At 28.4% G+C, this 16,725-nt stretch overlaps 2 protein-coding genes across 5 annotated transcripts; both read right to left on the reverse strand.

The window, feature by feature from the left end:
- Window positions 1-132: 132 nt before the first annotated feature.
- LOC100159228 (protein arginine N-methyltransferase 5) lies at window positions 133-7,641 on the reverse strand. 3 transcript variants are annotated; one of them, XM_008188109.3, is made up of 4 exons: window positions 7,135-7,641; window positions 4,809-4,880; window positions 2,638-2,744; window positions 133-2,560 (listed from the first exon to the last, which is right to left on the reverse strand). In XM_008188109.3, the coding sequence occupies exon 4, from the start codon at window positions 2,514-2,516 to the stop codon at window positions 732-734; it is 1,785 nt and encodes a 594-aa protein (XP_008186331.1). In that variant the 5' UTR covers window positions 2,517-2,560; window positions 2,638-2,744; window positions 4,809-4,880; window positions 7,135-7,641; the 3' UTR covers window positions 133-731. The 3 variants fall into 3 exon arrangements, with proteins under 3 accessions (XP_008186331.1, XP_003246708.1, XP_001945001.1); XM_003246660.4 differs by having other exon boundaries at window positions 4,809-4,886; XM_001944966.5 differs by lacking the exon at window positions 4,809-4,880.
- Window positions 7,642-9,276: 1,635 nt separating this feature from the next.
- On the reverse strand, window positions 9,277-12,698 carry LOC100161272 (peroxiredoxin 1). 2 transcript variants are annotated; one of them, XM_008188107.1, is made up of 4 exons: window positions 12,290-12,457; window positions 10,130-10,264; window positions 9,694-10,064; window positions 9,277-9,631 (listed from the first exon to the last, which is right to left on the reverse strand). In XM_008188107.1, exons 2-4 carry the CDS (start codon window positions 10,258-10,260, stop codon window positions 9,552-9,554), a joined length of 582 nt encoding a protein of 193 aa, XP_008186329.1. In that variant the 5' UTR covers window positions 10,261-10,264; window positions 12,290-12,457; the 3' UTR covers window positions 9,277-9,551.
- Window positions 12,699-16,725: the final 4,027 nt, after the last annotated feature.

Genomic DNA, 16,725 nt, shown 5'->3' on the forward strand with positions numbered 1-16,725 from the left:
AAATTGATTTATTATAAATGAGGTAAGTAATGTTTAAATGACAAAAAAAAATCAAATTAATAATTCATTTTTGAAGTTCACAATATTTGACATCTCTATTTTCTGCCACTAACTTTTCTATTTTGAGTGAAATCTTATTGGACGAAGCCATTTCTAAGAATTTAACATAATTATGACACAAAATGAAAATTGTACATTTTTATTTTATAAATTTATTTTTACAATTAATTATTAATTAAGGTAATCGCGGACCATAAAAAAATTTGCAGCGGGTCCACGTGTTTGATATGCCTGATCAACATGTATGTAGATATAACTCATTTCAATGTAAGTATACTAAAAATAGTATAATGAAAAGTTAAGGCTATATACATTTATTTTAAATGTGTTTTAAAAAAGAAAATTGGTAAAATACAATAATATTAAAGTTAATAGTGTTAATATTCTAAAAAGAAAGACTATTTAAACACATACAATCATTGGAAAAAATATTTTATAAAGTATATATAAAAAAAATTGTATACAAAATAAAATTGTAGTGGTTAAAGTTGACAAAATTTTCATTATCATCAACCATTTGGCAGCTTCTTTAACATAAATAATAAATATTCAAATTTGTATTAGTCGTCAAAAATATTTTATAACCTTGTAATTTGATAATATATTAGAATAAAAATAATATATTTCAATTATTACAAAATAAACACATTAACAATTCAAAGTAAACAAAATTAGAGTGACATAAAATACATTTCTCCCTTTATATTATGTATAATGCTCTGATACGGTCTTGTCATACACCATTCATACCACACTTTGAACTTGTTACTGCACCGCCAAAAATTGATTTGAATTTCTTCTCCTTTATCAAGTAATATGGGTTTTATTAGAGGAAAATAAGCAGGAAACCAACTAAACATGCCATCACTAAATGATTCTGGAACAATACTAAGACGCACGTCTTTATAAAGTACAGTTTCAAAGTAACCAGCAAATCCATGCAAAACGCAATCTTGGGAGATATTGAATTTCAAAAACCCATCTCTGTTATTACTCTCTTCTAAATTTTTTTTGGGGTGAACAAATGTAAAAAGGGGTTTTGGTGGAGCTATAGAATAGACATTGTTTAATTGTACTACATAAGGTTTTTGAAAGTTACAATTATCGTTATTTTTCCTAATGGACGATATTTCTGCATGCAATTTGCGTGATTGTATTGGTCCTAGATAAGAAGTATAACTTGAAGGTATACTGATTCCATCTTTTTTCAAATAATTTTGGGCTCCATCTAAACACTCTGGAGATAATTCATTATCACCAAAAGACCCCAATAGCTCTGATACTAAAATATCACATTTTTCTGATGGATTCCATAACCGCATATCCTCATTAATAATAGTAACACGATTTTCCCATTTTTCTTTATTTTTAAAAAATAATGATGGTAAAGCATTTTCATTTTTCTCAATGGCACTTATTTTGACTTTAATATTTGCATCCTTAGCTGCTTCAAAGGTAGCATCTACTAATGGACCACGGCCAGCGCCAACAACATACACAACAAGTACTTTATCTTCATATTTATCAATTAAAGCTTTTGATATTGCTCTTTGATACTCATAATACTTAATAGGATCTTGCTCAAATGTCTCATAAACATACGACTGTAAATTATGTTTCAATGGTTGTAATGGTGTCTGAAGATAATCTTCAAAGCCGCTTATAAAGTCAGAACTATAAGGGGTTAATGATGTAGTATTTTGGTATAGATAGCCTAAATAATTGAATTGTTGTTTAATACCTAGCTGTCCAGATATTACAATTTGACAGCCTATATTGAACATTTTTTTGATAAATTTTTGATGAGGCTTAGATAACACTGGGTAACCTTTTTTATTTGTCATAAATATTTTAGACTGTATTACTAAAGCTGCAACTGGTTCTCCTAACCAACGGTCAAGTTCTTCATCGCTAGGTAGTTCAGGCCCAATTTCCAATGCTAATTTTATTCTATTTACATTTCTTATTGATGATATGAATTTAGTCCATTTTTTCCACGGGTCTGTTTTTAAGTTGACTATTGGTACTAATGCCCAAAACTGTATTAATACAGCAGAATTTATATATATATCAATCTGATTGTCTAGCAATCTAACCAAATTTACAACATCTCCATGTAGTGGTAACTCAAACATAATGCAATATACATTTAAAAATGAAGCCCATGAAATGTCTTGTGTAAAAGATTTTTGATTTTCTAGTCTGGTACTTTCAATTTCCGAATCAACATTAGGTAGAGAAATGCTTGCAACAACACAATGACACCACTTTTGACAAAACTCAGGATTCATGACAGTACTAGATGGATCTAATACTTTAGAATTAGATTTTAACCTAAGACTTGACACAGGTAAACAGGCAAAAGTGAGTTCCAATTCTTTTACAGAATCCATACATGCCTTGATATTTGTGTCTGTGAGAAAATTGAAACCAAAACGTACATCCTTAATTGACATTGTGTATTATTTGATTGAAATGTCTGAATTGAATATTTCAAAACCTGCAAAATAATTATTAGATTATATTTTATTATATGTATAAGAATAAGCAATTAAATATTTAGTAAAATAGAATTACTTATTTAATTGTAAGAAATTGGTAACAGCTTTTAATGGCGTTGAAGATGGTGCGTTTTTTGTACAAAAACAAGTCTTGCACGAGTCTTCGGGAAAAACTCTCACATCCTGTAAAATAGTCAGATTTTATTGATTTTGTTGAAGAGAACATTTTTCAGGTCCGATCAAAACCCGATTTTTAGAAATCAAAGTTATAATTATAGAAGCAAAAGTATGCATTTGCATAATGCACAATATTTGTTATTTGTCAAACACTACTTTAAGTAAAATAAAAATCCGACCTGAAAAAAGTTCTGATCTTTTAAATAAAAAAAAATTATCAAAATTCTACATATCAATGAGGCATGAGTTGTTCCTGTTTAATTTTTGGTTATATAAAATACCTATCAACCCCCTAAATAAGTATTGGGCAGAAGATTAATGGAAAAGTATTAGGTATAATGAAATTAGCATCTATGAATTAACTTATAAAATATAATTTTAACATTTTATAGAATTGTGGAAGATTAGCACTGACACCTTTAAGGTTAAAAAAAAGAAATTTAGGTAATTAGCTCAGTAATTGGTAATACAATTGATTGAATACATTGATTTTTTTGGGAATTAAAAATTGTATTTACTATTTACTATAGTAAATATTTCTTTAAATATAAAAAAGGCTACGATTTTATATAAGAAAAAAAAATTATGTATTATAATATTAATATGATATCAATATCCACTGTCTATACTCTATATATATTGCAATACTAAGGAAAGATAATATTAAGTTAAAATTTTCAAATAATTATCTTTATTCATCATTATAAGTATTGAATACTTATACGGCTATACAATACTACCTACTATAAATGAATATATAATATTACCAATCAAGGGCGCCCGCAGGGGGGGGCCAAAGGGGCCATTGCCCCTACTGGGAATTTTTTTAAACTATTGTTTATTTAATGCCACGGCGCCACGCATATTAATTATAACATAATGTTATTGACTCAATTGAGATTCATTTATGAAGTTATGTAAAAATTATTGTATTTTTAGATAATCTAAAAAAATAATCTTTAATGTATTCATTAGTTTACAATGATTATAATAATCAGGCCTATGAAACTCCGTGTATTGGCCGAATGTGGTAATTCTAGCCATCTTGGCTTTAACATCATGTTGGTGCGGCAAACGTTTCCGTAATAATGATGCATTTCTATAGTACGTGATTTTGTTTTCATCTATTTTTAGAAACGTAGACGGCAGCGATGAATGATAATGACCACAACAATATTTATATGGTTTCATTATAATAGGAACTCATATTTTTCATTTTCGTATCATTTACGTGTCGTATTTTTATACTTTTGAGTTTCGAGTTATAATGTGAGAAAGTGTGTTGATGTTGACTAGTCGCGTTACTACTTATAGTGTGTTAATTATTAATATTAATTTTTAAAATTTGTGTTATAAGTTGTACATTTTTCTGCTAGTGGTGACATTGTAGTAATTAGTTTCTTTTAATCATGAGCAAATGAAATACAACTTTGTATTCATATTTTTTAAAGAAAATTTAATGCTGCTGAAAAAAGTGGTTCGTCACAATCACAGGTTGAAGTAAATATTTATTTATTTGTTAATAAGCAAAAACAAAAAATTATTGAAGATGTTATACAATCATTTTGTATGCAACCAAGACGCATACAATTTTTATTTGATGATTAATATAAATATAATTAATTTGTGACATCTACATTAATATATATTCAAATAATATTAATATTGTATTGTAAACCTACAAATAAAAGGCCTTATGTGATGACATAATGTTGTTTTTTTCTGTTTAATGTAGGTTATGCTATTTTAGAATAAAAATACTAGAAATATATTAAGATTTAAAATAATAATTTTGATCTTGCCCCGGGTGGGATTTTATCCTGCGGGCGCCCTTGTTACCAATAAAACCCAATCATTAGGTGTAATCTATGCTTTACCAATTAATACTAGGATTTACCAATTGTATTTAATAAAAGCTGAAAAGCTTAATTTTATTCGGGATCTTACTATAAACGTTTTATACAACATAGGATATAAAAAATTATGTCAGTAAAATCTGACTAATCCATAACCGAGAGCTAAATATGATTTTTGTATTAATAATTGAGAATTAAAAACCAAGTTATATACCTGCTAGTGGTTGCGATGTGAGTGCCGTGGTTGTATTTAAGACACCACTGTTTAGTTTCTCGCCTAGTTCATCTGAAACTATTAAAAACTTTGATCTATATATTTCCTTAAATAAATTAAATTAAATGATATGACTTTATGAATTTTTTTGGCTTTCTATCGAAGAACAGTAATTTAGTCACAAGGAACTTATCAGCTATCGCCACAATGATTGCCATTGTTTTTACCTTAGTTTAATGGTTATTGTTATTGAATCATACATTAAAACGGATAACAAAAAATATCACTGCATAGATTGTAGAATCATAAGTTAGAAGTTAGATTCTCTTCAGTGTTCATAAAACAAATAAAAATAAAATAAGGTGTTTTTACTAATCAAACCCTGATTTTTTAAATCAAACCAAACTTTAAATTATTTTTTCAAACCCAAACCGAATCGAACCTAGAACCATTTTAAGTCGAACTCAAACCCAAACTCAACATTTGTTATCATTTATGTTGAGTTTTCGTATTACCTATTATAGAAATATAGAATGTAAATTGTAAACATGTTTTTATCAACAATACAACCGCAGTATCGGAATATTACGAGGGGTTTACCCAAAACAGATTTTTCCAATTGCATAAATATGACAAAAACAAATTAGCAATTGATGTAGGTACACAGTCTCTAATAGTCTTATTATTTCTATATAGCAAATAGTGATGATATATTTTTTTAAATAATTTGAAGAATTTTACATATTTGGTCTTTGTACTATGTGGTTCGACAAATATTCAATATTCGGACAATAAAAAATGTTTGATAGTTTGTTTTAATTTTTTTCATACCAAGTTCTGAACATCAAGGGTTTGGTTCAGTTCGAGATTCAAACAGTTTGACCCATCACTAGTTTTTACCATAACAAAACTATTAAGGAAGTATCTTTATTATACCTTTATAATCTTAAAATTATGATTTACAGTAAAATCATTAGTAAAATTGCCAAAAACTATACTGAGCACAACACTTACATGTGAGTATACGACTAACAGCGTTATCAAAAATAGAGATCACTGATGGGTTAATTAAATTAAATATTTGTTGATCAACATAAATTCTTTTTGTTTGAAAATTATTAAACATTATTAAAACAAAATATATCTGTTATTAACTTATTAAAGTAATTTATGAAAAAAAAAAAAAAAATTTAATTTAAGAAAATCAATTATTATTTATTTACACTAGGTACTATATTTTAGAAAGTTGACATTCAATAAATAAAACAATTTAGTGTTTATAAAACACTAAATATAAAATATAAAATGTTTATAAAACATTTATCAAGTTTTAATGATACTCATATTTTATTACTAATAAATAATAATGGTTGCTATGGCGAGCAGCAGTAAACAGAGGGAAAGAAACGCTCAGATAGTGCTCAGAAACGATGCATACATTTGCAATTGCAAATAACAATATAACAATAAAAGAAATCAACACCAGTTAGGTATGACATTTGTGAAAGTGTCATAGGCAAAAAAACAGGTCATTGATTTTATATTTCAGTTATCTTTTTAACAATGTATGATCAAATGTTGTGAATAACTTGGTTTACAATTTTTAATTATTAGTAAAAATGCATATTAGTTTTCTGTTATGGATCAATCAGCTTTTACTGTAATGATTTCCTACATACTAGGTCACAACTCATTTGTTAAGACCTCAAATAAAATTATATTTTTTGGTTTAATCTGAGTAAGATTAGTAAATCCTAGCATTAACTAATAAACCTAGCTTTACCTAGTCATCGGCCATAGCTTATTACTAATTCGTAAAGAATTACTTAGAGAATTACTAAACAAAGAATACATTCAGAAATTATTTTGCAGTCTAAGGTAAGTAGATCATATTGTGGACTTGGATCTCAATTATTCTGTCAAAATTCAATTATTTAAATATGTAGCTAGATACATAGTTATTCAACAAGTATAACATTTAACGTTCCCAATCATTTTCTTTTGCGATTGTTGGACCGATGACTCTAATAACATGATAATCAAAACAAAGTTAATATTAAATTTTAGACCAATTCTGATAAAACCCATTAGTGTATGGCGTATTTGGATAGCATAATATCTCGATAGACTGATCATTATTTTTGACGCGTTCAGATCATCAAAAATTGCAAACATACCGGATAAAAAGGAAATAGCGACAACAGCTTAGACGAAAGCAGGACACAACTACTACATTAAAGGGGGTTGTATCTATCTATGAATTATTATTCTTTAGACTGTAAAACCATAACCGAAATCGAATAATTAATATAAATCGCGTTATTACCGTGCGGCGGCGGCGGCGGCGACGGCGACGTTGTCGAATCGTCTCGTGAAAGCAGTTTGTTCGACTCGCTTGGATTCCAATAGAAATGACCTTTACCGTGTAGAAATGGACTTGACGTAAGTATGAGTACTATACCTACTTGTTGTAAACAATAAGCACCAGCGCTTATTCAAATTTCAAAACCTCGTTTAGAATGATAAAGGGAGAATAAAAAAATGTTAATTACGCGCTATGATAACAGTAACAAGTATGCCCGATCACCGGCTTCCTTGCACGAAAAACTGAAAAGTGCCCACAACAATAATAAAATATATTTTATTACTTTTATCACGAGTTGTAGGAAATCAAGAATCACGATTAATTAATATTAATTTGGGCTAGTTCGTGTAGGAAATCAACAACAAAATTGTTGTGCGATGACACTATCAACAGTTATACAACAACCAAATCCTTCATTACCCGCGACCTGTGTTAACTACAACAGTCGTGTTATCGTGTTATTTTTATTATTTACTCAATGTATTATGCACATTATTTGTGATTCCCTAATATTTTTCAACATTTACATAATATTTTATTGTGTACATGACAAAATAGTTATTTTGTCATGATTGTGTATTTCTGTGGCGGCAGCTGCAGCTGAGCTCTACAGTCTACTTGGCCTTGGACCACACAGAATAATAAGACTATTTTTTTTTTATTTCTCGGCGGCAACGATGATTATAGTGATTACACAAATTATTATCCGTCATTGAAAACGTCCGTGGTTGAGTACGTGGAGGTTGGAGAGGTGGTTAACGCTCGTCGTGACGGAGAGGATATAACTCCGTGGTTGTACGCGCTACGCCGCGAAAATTCGTGATAAATTATCATATTACCTCAATTTGGGTTTTGGGCAATGCTACTTTTTTTAGCACCGTGCGTGCTCAGAGGCTCAGACTTCGTGTGAACGTTACCCGCGCGAATCACCGAATTTCATATCCCCGGGACCTTATTATTATTATATAAATTATTGACGCCTTGCCAGTTTTCACTGACTAAAGATTATTGATTAGATTGCTCACCGCAGCGACGTTTTCTCGATGTATAATCAAAAAAAATGACGTTAAAATGATCTAAGCGAGCATTACATAACATATTTCTCATACTAAAAACCACTCTTCAGTGTTCATGTTTATTATTTTATAAGGGCGTCGGAGTCGGTGCGTTTTTTAGTACAAAAACAGAACTTACGGGAACACTGGCGTACTGTAGAATAGTAGGATTTCGTTAATTTCTTTTTTATTTAAAAAAAGAAACATTTTGAAATTCGGATCAATGACCGATGTTTTTTCTGTGAAGTCATTTTCGTTGATATAATACACCGTAATAGGTATCGAGCAGTGGATTAGTGGAAAAGTATTATAATAAAGGTAATGATAAAATATAAAATATGATTTTCAAATTTTATAGAATTTCATAAAATTGAAAAAACCGGCACAGACACCCTTAAAATATTACAAACATATTAGTAAATGTTCAACATACAGGCACAAATAGCCCAACCTTTTTGAAAGTCGTCCATGTATAAAATGTCACAATTAATACAATACCAAAAAAACCAAAATTTAAATCATTTTTTTCATGTCAATAATATAATATATCAGGTTTAATTTTAAAACTGTAGAAAAAATGATACTACTTAGTACGAATACTTCCTGGATGAGGATTAGATCATTTTTACAACAAAATATTATTACCATCACAACACACCTATAAATCCATTTCACTGAATATCACTTTTTTTAACCAATTTGTTTTGTGGGTTAATTATTCTTGTAAATGACAAAATTTGTAATGATTCAGATGATGTAAATAACCAATATAGTGTGATACATACAATTATACAAGTAATACTTCTATACTCTGTTCAAAATAAGAAACACAAACGGTGGCTTACTTGTGAGACGAGCACAGCAATACTATACAGCGGTATATAGATTGACGACTTGGTAGGGTGGGCACTGGTATTACTTGACTGCCACCGACAAAAACAGGTCACCGCCGTTTGTGTTTCTTATTTTGAACAGAGTAAATTTTAATTGCTTCCCTCAAATATAGTAGGAGTACAAAACTAATATTAATTCCAAATAAAATACACAATATAATGGAAAATCTTTTATTTAATTTATAACTAAAGACATTTTTAAATTAAACTGGATTTATATGGCAATAAATAATAATCTGGATAAAAAAATGTTTATTACTTATGCATTAATTATGGAACTGCTACTTGATTTAAAAAAAAAAAATGTAATACCTTATTCCCAAAAATTTAACTTTTTGTCATCTAAACAAATTATTTTAAATAAGATAAATAGAAAAATAATTCATTAGAAAAAAGAAACATAACGTTTAGATGTTATGATGTGATACATTTATTCAACTGTTTTGAAGTAGTCCTTGGATTTTGATGGATTAATGGTCTTGCTACCTGGTTTCCAATTGGCTGGGCAAACTAAAATTAAAATTAAACAAATGTTAAGTTCCTAAAAATTTAAGATTTTTCATCAGACATACCTTCTCCATGTTCATCAGTATATTGGAATGCTTGAACAAGACGTAGAGTTTCATCGACAGACCGTCCAACAGGCAAATCATTGATAGTAATTTGTCTCAAGTTTCCTTTATCATCGATGATAAACAACCCACGGTATGGTATTCCAGTGGCTTCATTATAAACTTGGTAGTCCTTGGCAATAGAAGCAGACTTATCAGCTAACAAAGGAATTTGCATTTTTCCTAAGCCACCTTCATTACGAGCTGTGTTTACCCAAGCCAAATGACTGAAGTGGCTATCGCATGAAGCTGCGATTAACTGACAATTGATAGCCGCAAATTCATTAGCCCGATCAGAGAATGCAATAATTTCAGTTGGGCACACAAAAGTACTAAAAATAAAAAACAAATTTAATATTATACATTTAAAAAAAATATAAAATAAAATATATATTACAAGTCCAGAGGGTAGAAAAATAAAACAACATATTTTCCTTTGAATGATTCTAATGAAATGTCTTTAAACTCTCCATTGACGACAGCAGTGCCCTTGAATTTTGGGGCTGGTTGTTCAAGTACTAAAACCATTTTTCTATATAAAAAAAAATTATTAGTATTTAAAAATCAATTATTTCGAAAATTTAAATCAAGAATATATTGTAAAAATAAATCATTTTCTTTATAATATACGTATATTGGCAATAATAATATCAGGTAAAACACAAGACCTTAAACTAATAAATGGAGCCTTCCCTAAATATTACATGTTTTCAGCTACAGTAAAATATAATACAAGTGAATAGTGATAATGTGATATAGCCAATATTGATAAAATATATGGGTTAGCCTAACCTTTCCATGACTATACGCTATATATACATAATTAATTAAAATAATTAAATATGTAAATATCTTAATAATTAAAGAAAATATAATATATATTATAATATTCAAGTACTTCCAAGTGTAAATGCGAACAAATTACAAAAAAAACGTAATGAGGTAGCCAGGCAGGTACGATAAATTTATACAAGGTGTCCGTGGACAAAAGTCAAATGGAGCGATAAGGCAGCTTATCAAATTGTTATATACCCATTTATTATTTGATTTTTGTAATTTATTAAATATACAGTATCTTCTAGAACTGCTCATTACGTTTTTGATATGGTATAATCTTTGGTCATAAGTTTGACAATCTATATTGCCACCTCATCTACCTCTCCTAGACATGTTATGACACTGTGATATTACAAATGAAAAAATTCAAGATATTATATAATTTTTTTTTTTTTTTAAGATTATAAACTTGTTAAATTGCTGGTAGATAAAATCATAATAGGTAACTATTCCAAAAATGTTTGAAAAATAAATAATGTTGATTAAATTATTTATCCTAGATAGGTACCTAACTATTATATATTTTTACTAATACTAATATTTTACTTAATCATCACAATTAAATAATAATCTATGTTATTGATTTATGTACCCATAGTATATTAAGATTGTAGATTATGGTGTCATTAATCTATATTTTAATTATAATTATTCTTCTCAAAATGTTTATAAGGAGCACTGATTACAAAATATGATTGTTGCATAATATTTTATGATTATAATTATTGTTTAGTATAATTACTCTTTGTTATTCAAATACCTAAATATTTATTAATACAACAAAAACTAAATAATTTATTAAAACACTTAACATGCAAGAAATTTTATATTTAAGTAGATATTATAAGTAGCTATATTATTAACTAACCCAAGATAATTTAACTTAGAAATTATATGATCAGCATAAAAATTAAATTTCATAATTTTATGTTAACAAAAAAAAATATTATTTTTAAATCAAGTAGATACCTGGTACAGTAGATATATTATGTACATAATAATATGTACCTACAATATGTACTTCACAATATATTAGTCAAATAAAAATGATTTGTATTATAAGTACCTTTTTACATTTTGATTGTAAAAGTAATTAATTATTTAAATAAATATAAAATTACACTTATGGTTCGGTTTTTTTTTAATTTGATATCAAATTATTTAATAATTTCAATATTATAATATATTATTTAGGTACTATGTCAATACTCAAAAACATTATCTCGGTTTAGTGAAGTATGATTAATTTGATTACATATACTTAATACCAATGTCATATTGTCGTTAGCAGACCATTGATTATAATATATTTAATAATAATAACCGGAGTAAGCCCAAGTAAATAATGCAGAACCATAATGAATAATGACTATAATATCAATAATAATTATAATTTGTTATACAAGATTATTAATAACTTGTTGGAGGATAATGAAAAAATGTAAAAACCAAATGGACTGGGGTTTCCTACGATATTTTAATACATTAGGTACGCATAAACGCATAATAATTATTGCATAATATTACGTTTATATGAGTTTAAAAAAGTTTATTTGCATAAGGAAACGAGTGATCGATTTATGGGTGGGGGAATCTAATGCGTAAAACATAAAATATAAAATGATCGCAGAAATTATGCATAGGTATAATACGAATTACGAGAGAATTCCAGAACCAAGTGGCGCAATACACATATACATTATAATAAAATTATAATTACAATTATTATCGCAACAGTCCGAGGCAATGAAGCGTACACCTAACCTAAAACGCGCACAACAAAATATGTCGGCGGCAACCACGACGTCGTTGTTTTCGCCGGACCGATTGCGTAACAACGACGGAAAAACATGCGTGCGAGTCGGGCGGCCGCCACGGAGGTCGGAGCCGCACGAAACGCTGAACAACATATTTGCCGGACCGATAACTCGGATGAAAAATATTTACCTGCTGTTTTTGTTGCGACGAAACTCGTGAAAATCGACAAGAAAAATCTGTCAGGCGGGCGATGCGTGCTTGCAGAACGGACGTCGGCGAAACGAATGATGGACGACGTGGGAAGAGTACACGAGAAACGCTCGGAATCGCAGGAATACGGAATGTGTACGCCGATGGCCGATTACGATTATGGGCGCTGCAGTCGTCCGTGTTCAGTGTGGGGCGCGCGCCTGCTCGTGCGTAAGCCAGTACTGGCCCGCGGCACCGGGCGATGTTGGACACAGAAATCTGACTATCGAGTATCGGCCCAGTCAACCGGTTTGAAGTTGTGTCCGCGGTTCGATGCTAGGACGTGAGCGCCGTACGGGTGTCATTGAAATTTGGATTGTTATACCGGCTGCAGGCTGAACCCCATAGCAGCCTGCTATATAGCTGATATACGTCCCACGACTACACGAGAGCATGGCTGAAGTCTGAAATGCCGATAGTGATCGGCTTGACAGTTTTCATGCGAGAAGGGTCATCTTTAATGGGGGGACAATGTTTGATACATTTAGGGGGTGACCAGGCACCAGTGTAATATATAAATAACATTTTATTTTTGTTAAAAATTTGTTTAAGTATCTTCTTGGATTTTTTGCATTGCATGACTATGATACGGTCATATGGCGTAATTTACTCATTTTGACAATCAATGATAACTATTCATTTTTGTCATTTTTTTTGTATGTATGCGTTGTTATACATTATGATAATAAATAAAATAATTTATCATCATTATCTATGTTTTTAACAACATTTTCATAAATAAACAATTATAACTAAACAATTAAAAACTGATAATTTTTTTATCATTTTTTGGGGGGGAGTACACATATTGTTTATCCAGGGCACACTATAAGTGCAATGCGACTGCGAGTCTATTCGACCCATTCGACGAACGCTGACGAAAACTCCCGAATGCCCGTCAACTCTCGCACACGAAAGTACATGATAATTCGCTCGTGTGTGCACGCCTCAATAAATTGTGTAGCTGTGTATCACTGTTTATAAAATTGTCATTATAATATCAATTTATAAGAATATGATGAATAATACAAAATATATACCTAGTTATAATAATTTTAGGTACAATCCTAGGAAAATTTGATGGGGAGAAGTGCACTGTGCATTTTGAAAGCGAGATGAATTGGCATTATATAAATATATAATATTATTATGATAGGTAGGTAACTCACAAAATTAGAGTACGATTTGATTTTTAGAGTGGCTTATTGGCCTACTGCTTACTGCTACTTACAAATCTCATGAAATAAGTACCTACAATATATTATATTGATATATTATTAATATTTATTAGTATTGTAGCGTTTGCCCGCGTACAGACGTGTCGTTAATAGGATAGAATGAGTTTTAAATAACTACGAACAAAGCGTAAATATAATACAGCGTACCATGTTTTAAGGAGTAATATTTAGGCAATTCACACACTAATATTAATTTACTACTCATCAATATACTACAACAATATCAAGCCTGGGCATAAACGAGTTAAAAGGTTAAAGTTAAGTTAATTTTATCTTTTTAAGTTAACTTTTTAAAATTTAATTTTCATCACTTAATTTTTAACTTAATTTATTTTAATTGATATAAACTTCATAAATAACGTAGTTACTTTTAATTAAATTCAAGTTAAGTTAATTTATAAATAATTAAAAAATAAATATAATAAAAATAAAAATTATTATTGATGTTGCATATTACATAACAATGTTTTACTAGAATAGGAATTTAAAAATATAGTTAAATTAATTTCTTGTTCCATTAACCAGAATTTTTTAAGAAAAATAACTTAATTAAATAGTAAATACATATTATTGCAATAGCCTTTTTTGTACATAATATTATATTATAATAATATATAAGTGTATCGTATATATAAAGATTAAAGATATACCTACCATACCATACTGTGGCTATAGGCATATTGTAATAATAATAATTAATAAATACTAATAACTAATAAGTACATAATTTTATATTATCTTATTATATTGATATAGTTACAAATCACAAATGTACAATTCTCAAGAACATATTATAAAATATTTTTGCCATAAATAAGTTATTTATTTATAAATCAAAAGATTGTATTTATTTCAGCATTTTCGATTTCGTATGCTTTTGGTCCCCAATACATATCTCTATTAGTTCATATATTTTTAATTTAATTCTATGTATAGAAAAGCTATTGGCTATTTCCTGTGTTCAATAATATTTATGATTTTTATTATTTTAAACCATATTACTGGGTATTTATATATATATTAAAAAAAATAATATCTAATTTAATTTAAGTTAATAAGTTAATTGAAAATGTTCATATAACTTTTAACTTAACTGAGTTAAAAAAAAAATAGGTTAACTGTTAACTTTAAACTTTTTAAAATGTTTTCCATCAACTTAACTTAACTCAATTATAAATTATCATTAACTTGGCCAGGATTGCTTAATATAGACATAATTCAAATGGTCATGTCATATGAATTGCCTAAATATTATTCCTTAAAACATGATACGCTATTAGTTTTGATATTATAGTGAATTGGCCTATTATCAAACATTTAGGTAAGAATATAATCTGTGCTCAAGTATCGGCGATTTTCAGTCATGTAAAGTATTCAAATAAAAGTATTTAAATACTTTTAGATTCTGAGTGGAACGATGAATGTATTGATTTTACAATGATGTGTGTTTTTCTTTTATTTTTTTTTAATTTTTAATTTTTTTTTGTGTCTGTGTACTCGATAAGCAGTCGAAATAATGCTTCGATTTTCAGTAATTTTCAAAAGCTCCAAGAAAAACCAAAGAAAAATTAAGGAAAAACGGGAATTTTTACGCAAAATCGATTTTTCACAAAACTGAATTTGATTTTTGGTGTAACTTTAAAAAAAATGACCGTAGATACATAAAATTTTGACTAAATGTTTATCTTAGCATTTTCTATACACCATAACATTTTCAAAATACTTTGATTTGTTTTGAGCTGTTTACGGACAATTTCAGTTTCCAATTTAATTAGTTTTTTTTTCTATGAATGTCAATAAAACTTTATTTGTTGAGTAAAAATACTTGAAAATTGAATACAAGGCTCCTACTATGTTGTTACAATGAGATTTAAAAATTATTAAAAATCCTTAGTCACAGTTTTTTTTTATTAGCATTTAAAGTTCAAAAATTGACACAATATGTAAAAATCACGAAAATTAGCAAAGTATTTTGAGTTAATAATTCGTAAAATTTTTTATTTTTAGAACTAAGATTTTAAAATGTAATACAAGATTGCTTATAGGATAATCTACCTTTATCAAAAAAAAAATGTCTACAAGAAACTCAAATTAAATTTTTATGAGCGTTTCAAATTCATATTTTTACAACATTCGATATTCACTCGATTTCTTACGTAACGATTTTCTTATTTTGTTGTAATTAAAAAACAAGAGACTGTAGAAACTTGAAAGTTTCACTGAATGTTTATATTAGCATTTTCTATATATGATAAAATTTTGAAAATAATATAACTCTTTTTGAGCAGTTTACGGACATTGTAAGTTTTCAAATTTTTTAGTTTTTTTTTCTATAAATATCAATAAAATTTTATCTGTTGGGCCAAAAAGTGTAAAAAATTAATACAAGGCTCCTGATACATTGTTACAATAGCAGTTAAAAAATATTAAAAATACATAGGCACAGTTTATTTTTATAGCATTTGAAGATCGAATTTTGACGAAATTACATATTAAAAAACCTGGAATAACTATTTTAGTTATTTTGTTGCGATTGTATAATATTATTTGTGGGTACTTGAAACTTCTAAAGTATACGATTATATATCTATGATACTACCACGGTTTATTATTGATATTACCTAATGGATATTGTGATATGATTAATTTGGAACTTATTATTGATACCTATTATAGATAAATTTTTTTTTAATTCTATAGATAAGTATACCTATAATAGGTATGTCTAATACCCAGACTGACAAACTGTCTCCGCTCAGAATCGTTTTTCTTATACAGTGATATTATATCATTGAATTCAAATTAATACTATCCATTATACAGTGACCCACTTGTAACCTACTGTACAGCAGAGCGACATCCACTTACCCACCTTTTTTTAATTTTTTTTTTAATTTTTAATTTTTTTTTG

Source organism: Acyrthosiphon pisum, chromosome X, assembly GCF_005508785.2.
Source record: "Acyrthosiphon pisum isolate AL4f chromosome X, pea_aphid_22Mar2018_4r6ur, whole genome shotgun sequence".
NCBI lineage: Eukaryota > Metazoa > Arthropoda > Insecta > Hemiptera > Aphididae > Acyrthosiphon > Acyrthosiphon pisum.

Bases quoted from the DNA above. Each gene is read 5' to 3' on its own strand.
- LOC100159228 (XM_001944966.5), bottom strand. From the start codon at position 2,516: ATGTCAATTAAGGATGTACGTTTTGGTTTCAATTTTCTCACAGACACA.
- LOC100161272 (XM_008188107.1), bottom strand. From the start codon at position 10,260: ATGGTTTTAGTACTTGAACAACCAGCCCCAAAATTCAAGGGCACTGCT. The intron at 10,065-10,129 runs GTAATATATATT...TTTTATTTTTAG, and splicing joins TTTTTCTACCCTCTGGACTT to TACTTTTGTGTGCCCAACTG. The intron at 9,632-9,693 runs GTATGTCTGATG...TTTTAATTTTAG, and splicing joins TACTGATGAACATGGAGAAG to TTTGCCCAGCCAATTGGAAA.